At 43.1% G+C, this 10,951-nt stretch overlaps 1 protein-coding gene across 1 annotated transcript in view; it reads right to left on the bottom strand.

Annotated features, from left to right (window-relative positions):
* Positions 1-5,492: 5,492 nt before the first annotated feature.
* The window catches only part of LOC142481547 (mitoferrin-1-like), a 56,364-nt gene continuing 50,905 nt past the window's right edge, over positions 5,493-10,951 (bottom strand). Inside the window, exons 2-4 of the mRNA XM_075582935.1 lie at positions 6,991-7,219; positions 6,645-6,701; positions 5,493-6,344 (exon numbers count right to left, since the gene is read on the bottom strand). Of these exons, the coding sequence (XP_075439050.1) occupies positions 5,842-6,344; positions 6,645-6,701; positions 6,991-7,219 (789 nt within the window). The 3' untranslated portion in view covers positions 5,493-5,841. The remainder of the gene's footprint in view (positions 6,345-6,644; positions 6,702-6,990; positions 7,220-10,951) is intronic.

Here is a 10,951-nt window from a genome sequence, read left to right on the forward strand (position 1 = left end):
TTCAAACAAACGATTAGTTAACTTTTGGCAAAGAAAATGTAGTCCCTTAACATCCAGAGGGGAACATACATGCATACTCTCCTAAACATGTGTATTTTTCCTAGTGTTTCTCAATACATTTGTTCAGCCGAACCAAATAAATATGTAATATGTTCCTATTAACATAGAAGGATTCCAGGATATAGAAACCCTTGAGAACCTCAAAGTTAACAAATGTAGGGTACCTATGATACCTTCACGTTAGCTTTCCATACAATATGTGTACATACACATACAAAACACTATGAAAGCCAATGCGGTCATACAAATCAATACTTTGTAGAATCCAAACAGACGGCCCTACCTTCCCCCTGCCGAGTTTAGAACTGTGAAGCAGTGAGGGGGAAATAGGAGAGGCTGCCAGGAGTCTACAGGGACGTCACAGCCCAGATTCACTAAGGGGTGAATCTTTAGCACGCCTAAACTACAATTCCAAGTATTGTTAAGCCATTGTATTAAAGCTGCAGTTCATGCAATATCCTGCATGTGTTTTTTTTTTAATAAATCAGTTCTGTAGTAAGAAAAAAATACTTTTAGCATTTTCTGTTTTAAAAAAACAAAAAAAACTTTGAAAGACCAATATTCTTGTATTCTATTTTAACAAGCATGCTTGTTCCTATAGCAATGATTTACATTCCCCATATTTAAAGATGTCGCCAAACTTTGCCGATCAATAGACGGAGAACGAATTGACCGGCAGCTATGCAGTTCTTTAGGTAATTAGAGATTGCCCACATGAAAACTATTGAAGTAAAAAAATAAATTTAAAAAAAAAAAAAACTGAACTGCAGCTTTAAGTATTGTTAAAGCTTAGCACTGTTTGGTGAATCTAGACCTACGACTGCACCAGTAGCGCTGTTATATAGGTCTGATACAGTAGATAGCAAAAAGGAAAATGGATAATAAAAGACATCACCCTTACAGCCAGGGTGGGGAATGGAGAAACAAATGATAACGTTGGCATTTCTTCCCCATTCGAGTCCTGACATTGGAGCGGAGGCACGTGTTTATAAAATAGGGCAAGGTTTACATTCGAAATACAGCCAACTAACATATTTCTCAAAGTATAAATATATATTTATATCTACCTATCTATGTATATAACCAGAATCTCTTTTAAGTAACTCCTTAAAGAATAGAGAAAGTGAAACCAGATAACAAAGCCTTGCCATTTATTCCTTCAATGTACTCTGATACTTGGAGTTAATCCCTTCACTGCAAGGGGTTGCTGGCTTTCCTGGTAGTGCAGAGGTTAATCCTTTAGCAGAAGCCTAACATTTGGGGGAAGTCTAGAAAGCACTGCACACCGACAGCAAAAAGGGATTAAAAAATCTATTTGCAGAGCAGCCAGCAAAAGCACTGTTTGACAACGCGTGAAATTGTGGCATAGAATTTGGCAGAAATTCATCCAAACTTGTGCCAGGTCCAGAACACAGTTCAATCCAGCATTATACGGTCCTTTAAAACAGAAAAGTTGATGGAAATACAGCGCAATGTTTTTCGTAGGTCAGCACCCCTTCATCATCAGGTGCAGACTGTGGCGAAGGAGTACAGACCACCAAAACGTTGCGTTGTATTTACATCACACCATCTGCATTAAAAAAACAACAACATCCGCCTGAATTGAACTGCATATCTTGTGCTTTGAGAGTGCAGTGGAGAAATTACTCTTTGAATCAACATTCTGTGCAGTAGAGAGCCTACCATACATAGGTCTCCAGATCCAGCATCACAAAGATCTAGATAGAGTGCCTTTGCATTCAACTTCCTTTATGTTGTCAAGTCCATAATGGGCATAGAAGAACCTTGCCTGGGTTGAGCAGAGACAGGTGTAATTTGTGACTGATGAATGAGAGCACTGTGGTCACATAAAACAAGTGTAAATTACTGGAAGCACTATGAATTATCATAATTTGTATCAAACTGTAAAAATACACAATAAATCTCAGACTACTGTACAAAGGGGATCGGATTAGTGGAAGCATGTTTCTTAGGACAGTGAAAACCACAAATATTACAGCAGCAGAGCATCTACTCAAAGCATAATGAAGATGCCCATGTCTATAAGAGACTCACAGGCCCAGGCGATGCTATACCATAGGGCAGCGACTGGCACCAGCAAGAGCTTTTTGGAACATCATCTTTTAGAAAATATGCTCCAGAATACTGCAGCATGAATCCTCACAATCCGTTCCACAGAAACCTCAACATGAACATGGTGCTGATCCAATACAGTAGGTTGGATGTAAAGTAGTCAATTTATAGACTAGAGTTATCCTATTTAGGTTTGCTTCACTTTTTAGGGCAAAGCCCCCATTGTAATAGTTAATCTATGAATGTGTGCATTTTTCTTTGGTTTGTTTTTCTGTCCTCTAGTCCGATGTGATCTGTATTTCCTTTAGCAGGATGTCAGAGTGGAATTTAACTTCAAGTGAATAGGCTGTAAGGAGTCTTCTGAAATAGCACCCTTTCGTAATTATGGGCCAGATACGGTCAGGGCTGCAATACCTCTTAATGGACCAACATAATATCAATTGTACAAAGTTTCCTTGTGCATGTGTTTAAGACAGCAAAGGTCTCTCCACTGGCACCAGACAATACATAGAAGTTAATCATTAGATACAGGAACTATAAAATCAGGACATGTACAGGGCAGTGCTCATTTATGCCATGCACACAATAAAGTGCACGGTTTTCTTTGTGCAGTAGAGTTTATCCACATTATATGCAGAGCAATGAGTAACTATAATGTATAGGATATGCACAGACGCTAGTGACGTATGTTGAGGTATTTCTGTTGCACACAGAGCAGAAAGTACCGGTGTATCTGTATTATATTAATGACTAGCTGAGAGACCCGGCGTTGCCCGGGATGTAATGTTCCTGCTCTTCCCCCTCTCTCTTCCCCCTCTCTGTTTGTCCCCCGCTCCCATCAATCCAGCTCCCCCCCTTTACAGGTCCGGTCCCTCCCTCCCCCTCCCCCCCCATTTACCAGTCCGGACCCCCGACCCCTTTCCAGCTCCGTTCCCCCCTCCTTTACAGCTTCATGTGTTGTGGTGTGTGTGTGTCCCTTCTCCCCCCACCCCTCTGCTTTTTCCTCTGCCCTGTCGCGAAGGGGGGTGGGGGGTGGTTGTTGATACCTGCTCGCGCTCCCGGCCTCCCGGCCTGGCCGCTGGTCCGGCCGGGGGGGGTCGATACCTGCTGGCGCCGCTGCGGGTGGGGGTTGTGGTGACAGCTGCTGGCGCTACCCGTCTTCCCGGGGGTGGGGGGGGGTTTGATGAGGTACCTGTCATTTTGTGTGAGGCAGTGGCGACGGTTACGTCTTCCCGGCCCGGCCGTGGGGGGGGGGGGAGGGGGGGAGTGGAGGAGGAGAGGGGGAATGATGCGGTACCTGGCAACGTGTGAGAGGCGTCGGTCAGTGTGTCGGCGTCGGTTACTCGGTGGGATTCGGTGTGTCGAGAGGTGAGGTGGAGGAGGGGGGGCGTTTGAGGTGAGGCTGTGGGCAGTGTTGCCGAGTGTTACCAATGAGGCATGCGGTCTGTGTGTGGGGGGCGTGAGGGGGTGTGAGCGGGTGGGGGGTGAGGGAGAGCGCCGGGTGAGGGAGTGGCCTATGGGTGGTGAGAGCCGTGGTGAGGTGAGAGTCCCCCGCTGTGTCCCGGGCGCTCGCTCCGCTCCCCCGCTGACTGTAGCGGTGCCGAGCGGGGTTGGGGTGGTGGTGTGTGTGTGTGTGTGTGTGTGTGTGTGTGTGTGTGTGTGTGTGTGTGTGTGTGTGTGTGTGTGTGTGTGTGGCCCGTCAATCCGCCTCAGGCCAATGAGAGGTGTGCGGGGGCGGGCGGGCCAAGGGAGCAATCTCATTGGCCTGAGGGACACAGGCCATGCAGACATACAGTGCTTTCAGAAATATATAGTAGATAAAGTAGATCTGTAAATTGGTGCATTTGAAGCACCTAAAGTAGCAGAAGAAAATGAACTACATTCATTAGCTGCATTATCAAGTCAGCCACACACGGTGCTCTGCAGATCTGAAAGCATTCAAACATACACCTGCAAGAAAGGCAGCCTTGTTGCACAGAAATACAGATTTCAGCCAATTATTACAATATTTCTGTGTGCATGTGAAATTAGTGGGACAGGTATAAATAAAACTACCCCAACACGTAATGTCTTATCAGAGTATTGATTAAATGCAGTTTCAAAAGGGAAGACAAGTGAAAGACAGAACAACTTAAAATACATCTAAGCTGCAGCTCCTGGAGCCACCAAATTGAGTGACAGGAAGTTTCCATATAGTAAAAAAAAAAAAAAAAAAAAATCAGTCTCCTAAAAACACAGAATGTCCCTACCTTATTTAAAACAACGATAAAATTATCTAGATAGAATAAAACTATTTTTCTATGTAGCTAATCAATCTATTTTTACACTATAGCCTCAGTGCTCTGAGTCCCAAAGTTGCATCAAAAGCACAAAAGGAGCTAATATAAATCATATATTTGTAATATATTTATTTTTTCAATATCCTATAGTTTCTTTATGACTTGTGCGTATCCATGATTTTAGAAAAAAAAAAAATAATCAAAAACATTAAATAAAAGAACAAAGTATAAAAAAAAAATTCGCTGTAGTCAAGCAGCAAGTTTGTGACCAATGACCTCTCTGAAAATCTCTCCATATATACCATGTTTCACCGTTCTGAAAGATTCTTCAATTTAACACTCTTCCACATGCTCATGTCCAGCAAACCATTACAGAGAAGAGCACACACAGCAATGCTCTGCCAACCCCTTCAGTACACCAGCTACTACAAGTTACAAACTAAGGGGCTTATGCAGAGAGGATAGAGAAGGGAAATAGCGCCATGTTTTGGCGAAAATACGTACCAGAGAAGCTTGTCCTGCAGAGAACATGGAGAGATTCATAAAATTCGCCACAGCAGGTTTCTTTACTTTAAAAATTGCCAAACACGTGGCGAGATTGGTAAATTCGCCATGTTAAAATAGGGTGGTATGCAGGTAGCATAGATGCACTGCAACTCGCCATTCTGCCCTATATTATAGCGAGTTCAATCTAGCCAGAAAAACTTGGCAATTTTGAATCTCATCAGAAAAATGAGGTAACGCAGCTTTCAGCATACGACCATAACTTGCTCCAATTCTGTGGCTATTTTCCTGCTGTTTTCACATTAAATAACGTTCCTCTCTGCATAAGCCCCTAAATGTGATAAAGATACAAAATATGATCTTCATTTAAAAATGCTAGTGTCTTCCATTAAAGAGGTTTTAAAACCGGCACTCTAAAAGTTTAAAGCTTTAAAGAAGAGATTAATTAGTGATGTAACATTTGTGTGCCCCAGTGTAATTCACAAGTGTTCCCAAACAGATCACTAGAACTCCATACAAGACAAAAGTTCTGGGAATAACCAAAATATATTGCATTTCACTTCTTGGGTATCCTGAAAACATGGTTTGGTTTCACTATCCTTTTTTTTTTTTTTAGATTCTAGAAACGTTTTAGGAACTCCTCAAAAAGGTCAATTTCAGAGGAACTTCATAAAAACAGTTTTTGAAAGGGCTGTTGTAATCTCCTCCAGACCCACCTTGAAATTGCCACCTTCTGAAGACAACACTAACCACAAAAAGGTGAAATTGCGCTACCTAAAAGTCATAGCACGCAAAAGCAACACGTCGCCAGCTCCCAGGTAAGGGTTAATAGTTTCTGCTTTCTCCCAAGAATAAGGTGAAAAAAATTCTCCAACGCGAGAAGACAACTTCCTACTACTCAAGGGCCAACCTATCAGTGAGAACCCTACATCTTGTGCTTAGTGAGAAAGTACTTGAAGAACTCATATACAGACCAGGCGATGGCAGTGGATGGCATCTGGTATATGACCCGTGCCTGGACCCCCTTGAAGTACCCAGACATCCCTCCAAGCTGGTACACAGTCCAGAAAGCATTGACCATGCCAGAGAGGTGCCCACTGATTTTCAGCGAGCTGAGGGCCAGGTTCTCCTGTGTGTTCAACAGGGTTTTGCACACATCCAAGGGGGTAGTGGCTGCCGCTGCCACAGCTCCAGCGATGGCCCCGGACACTATATGCGAGCCCGGGTTATACTGCCGCTGTGGGTTCAGCCGCTCCTGAGTGAACTCGTACGTGATAAAGTGGATAGCTTGGAAGGGAATGTTCATGGTAAGTTGGGTTGTGTAGCTGCGATAGAATGCTCCCACTCCTTCTCTTCTTCGGACAGTCTGGATGCAGTGCAGCATGCCCTTGTATGGGGAGTTGTACATCTGCATTCGCTGCTTCACCACTAGGGCAGCACAGTTGAGATCAGCAAAAACAAACAGAAAGGCAAAAAGAGATGGAACAAGGCGGATACATTACAAACAAGTTAACAAGTCATTCTTCTACTGGTCATTAAAATAATGGTAGGGAAAGGTTACACACGATGGGAGCTAGAACATCACAGAAAAACTAAACTTTAGGAGAATGGAATCCATTATCCGAAGAGTTTGGGTTCCTGACGCCTAAATGAAAGCGATGAGTCATGGCCTAAAAATAAATGCAAACTACGGGCGATGGCGTAATCTATAATTATTTTTAAAAGTACCTTCTGCTGGATTCATGACTGCATCGTGAAGTACTGTAGCCAAACTTCCTGCGACCCCTAAAAGATAGAAATAGCTTTAGTTTTTTTGTTACACTTGAATAATGTAATGTAAAAACACATCATAACAATGTTCAGATGCTGGTCCAGTCACATGCAACTAAAACGTCTCAATCAACATACAGCGGATTCATTTTCAGCATCAGCGAACCAGTGATATCTTGGACAAAAATTACTTCGTTCTTGTGAACCTTCTGTAATTGGGTAATTGCAACATCACTGCAACGTCTTCCTCCTCTTTGTAAGTGAATAGAGCGATACAAGTACAAGATGCAAATAAGGTAATCACCATTAGCCATGTGGCTGTTGCCAGAATGATTGATCATGTCCCCTATGGTGGTTTTCATCTTCTCATAGCAGGCAAAGTACAGAGCATGGGCTGGGCCGGCTCCCAGCATAGTCACGTTGATCCCTCGCAAAGGGGTCCATAAACCCTCGGTGCAGATCATCCTTCTCAGAGCCTCATAAACGCCTTTGTATTGGGCTTTGGGGTCAGGCTGCAAACTTTGCATGCGGGTCTGGAAAAACACAACAATGGAATAATAAGATTTGCATCCCAAGCAGAAAAGATATAATGCAAGAGGGAAAAATAAAAACAAAGAGGACTGCAAAAATTTTCTGATTCCTGAATATGCAGCCCTATACAAATACAGAGCCCAGGCCCAGAGAACAGGAAGTGTCATTAGCTGAAGCAGAGAGACTAAAAACATTAGGTCTGGAAGCATTGTTCTACCACTTCAGAGGCTAGTGCCTTAATCATGTAGACTACAGAAATACAGCAGGCGACATTCAAAAGCAGTACTGACATTTCTTACAGTGGAAGACCTTCTACGGCAAGGCAGCTGGTCATTGGGGCTACACAATATGTCCCAAGTAGCTTAAACCACATTAGCTTAAGTGACATTACAATGTAAACAATTGCAGTTCCAGAACAAGCTGAAATGCTCTGGAGAATGATTTTTTCCTTCTTGATATTTTGTACACTAAAATGCTACCCATAATATACTTTTTGGGCAAAGGTGGGGCGGGGGGGGGGGGGGGAGAGAAACAGATATTAACAAGAAAAAAGTACAAGATGTAATTTAAAAAATAAATAAATACGCACACGTAAATGTAAATAAACACATTTGTTGTACAGTATTGCTATGGCAAATCAAATGACTTACAGGCATACCCCGCTTTAAGGACACTCACTTTAAGTACACTCGCGAGTAAGGACATATCGCCCAATAGGCAAACGCCAGCTCACGCATGCGCCTGTCAGCACGTCCTGAAAAGCAATACCAGCTCCCTACCTGTACCGAAGCTGTGCGTAAGCAGGGAGACTATAGAGCCTGTGACATATGCGTTATTTACATCAGTTATGCACGTATATGACGATTGCAGTACAGTACATGCATCGATAAGTGGAAAAAAGGTAGTGCTTCACTTTAAGTAAATTTTCGCTTTACATACATGCTCCGGTCCCATTGCGTATATTAATGCGGGGTATGCCTGTACTATGCTCTTAAGCACAGTGTTACACAATTGCCCATGTCTGGGAAATATTACAGAAGCACACACCCATTTCCTGTAAGCCAGGTTCATCATGCTTAAATATATAGTGACAGAGCAACCCAACCATCACACAACCCAAGTACATGTATATTAGACCTGTCTGTACTTGATCTGTCCCTTCGTCAATGGCTATTGTGCCTGAGTAACTGCCTGCCTAAATATTTCTCATTAGCACAACTGATTACACTTACCAGATTCAGGTGTTTGACCTGCACACTCAACTCCCCATTGCTATAGAAAGGAAACAGCAGTTTCTGCCATTGCACCTCAGAGCATTAATGTTGCTGGTTTATACAATGTCAACCATATTTTTTGGCAATCAAATTAGAATAAAAGTTAGGGCAATAGAGTATTTTAAATAACCTAGTCTTGAACAATATACTGTTGCGGCACACTTTATTCTAACAAATCACCGGTTTGTCCCTGGCATGTCCCTGGAATGCGACGCTGTTCATCCGGAGCATGCCGCATTCCCAGCCAGGGGTCATGCCCGGCTAACGCGCGGTTGATGTGTTAATTGATAATGGTTCAGGATTTACTAGGCTGCAATGCTTCGCGTGTCCGCCAGATGGCATAAATTCATGAATTGTAATGCAATATATATATATATATATATATATATATATTGTGTGTGTGTGTTATATATGTGTGTGTGTGTTATATATGTGTGTGTGTGTGTGTGTGTGTGTGTGTGTGTGTGTGTGTGTGTGTGTGTGTGTGTGTGTGTGTGTGTGTGTGTGTGTGTGTGTGTGTGTGTGTGAGAATATATATATACACATATATATATATACACATATATATACACATATATATATACACATATACATATATATATACACATATACACATATACATATATATATACACATATACATATATATACACATATACATATATTCACACACACACACACACACACACACACACACACACACACACTGTATAACAACCCCTAACATAGAGTACTGTACACTTACAGTACTGTATATGCACATCAATGATACTATAGGCCGTCCCCTGGCGAGATGTGTTTGCAGCAGAGAGAGATCCGCTGCTCTCTCTGCGCAAACATCGGAACATTAAAAATTATTTAAAATACATTTTTATTCATAGTGTAGATGTGCAGGGGGTCTCTGGAGCTGAACCGCGTTGGTTTCAGGTCCGGGGACCCCCTGCTTCCCGAGATATGGCCCCCTTTATGGAGGTGCCGGTATCCCTCTGCATTTAAAGGTCCCGATCACATGACTGCGGCATGTAAACAAAGCAGAGGGATATATGTGTAAATATATATATTTATTTATTTAGATTTATTTATTTATTTAGATTTATTTATTTAGATTTATTTATTTATTTAGATTTATTTATTAATTGTGAGGCTGCTGTGTGTGATTTTTTTTTATTGTGGGTAGCGGGGGTGGGTGAAGGGGGTATTTGGCCCTTGGTGTGAGTTTAGGACTTGCGGGGGGGTTGCGGGTGCACTTAACCCCTTCACGACCGTAGCGGTATTAAGTGCACCCGCTAACCCCCCCCACCCCCGCAAGCCCTAAACAACCACCGCTGGGGCTAATACCCCCTTCACCCACCCCCGCTACCCAAAATAAAAAAAATTCACACACAGCAGCAGTTGGTACTTATATATTGATTTTTGTTTACTTGATTGGTTAAAATAGTTTACTTGTTTGGAGGTACAGTATTTGTATTTAGCTTGCAATGATATTGTTCACATTCATTTGCAGAATGTATATGGTGCATAGATTTTATGCATCATAAATACAATGTAAATGCAATGTATTGATTGGAATGTGAGGTATTTCATTGGCATTGGATGATTTAGATTATAAAATCAGTTAGGATTATTAAAGGAAATTCATTGTAATACCCTGCCACACTAACCCCTCACCCCGTGAGGCCTAACCCCCCTCACCCACTACCCACAAGGGAGGCCTACCCACATACCCTTGGGGACCCCCCCCCCCACCCCCAGTACCCACAATAAAAACAATACAGTGACCCACAATAAACATCATTATATTTATTAAATACATTACCCACCCCCTGTGCCCCCCATAAATACAAGATTTATCCTTTTACATACAGGGTTCATAACGCAGACCCACGCGAGTCCCCGATGGGCTGGCGGGGCACCTGACAGACCTACAGGGTACCAGCAGCCCTTTTCAAACAGGTGGGTCCCGCAAGCACCATGGCCCGCAGGTGGTCTCCTTGGGTCACCATGGGCCACAATTGGGTCCCCACGGTAGGCCCAAGGATGTCTGGGAGCCCCGGGTCAGACCCACAGGTGTCTGCGGGGCCTCGGGTGGTTCCCACGGGGGACTGGGGAACTCACGGGTGCTCACTACGGGTCTGCGGTGCCCCCACAGAAGTGGGACCACCGCTTCATCCCCGCATGTGTCACCCGTGGAACCACCAGCCTGATACCCGTGAGATACCCGAGAAAAGCACAGGTGTTCTCCAGAGGTCTCACGCGGAACCACGGAACAAACCCTGAATGTAAAAAAAATAAACCTGGCCTATACATTCAATACATACACCCCCCCCCCCCCCAACACCTACAGTACAATAATGTGCAAAATAACTATTATCCAGATATGGATAATAGATTAATTGCCCATTATTAAAAACATTAACTAGCATATTCAAATAAATAATAAAGTGCTACTGACCCCATCAAG

The sequence above is a fragment of the Ascaphus truei genome, unplaced genomic scaffold (genome assembly GCF_040206685.1).
Source record: "Ascaphus truei isolate aAscTru1 unplaced genomic scaffold, aAscTru1.hap1 HAP1_SCAFFOLD_279, whole genome shotgun sequence".
Lineage (NCBI taxonomy): Eukaryota > Metazoa > Chordata > Amphibia > Anura > Ascaphidae > Ascaphus > Ascaphus truei.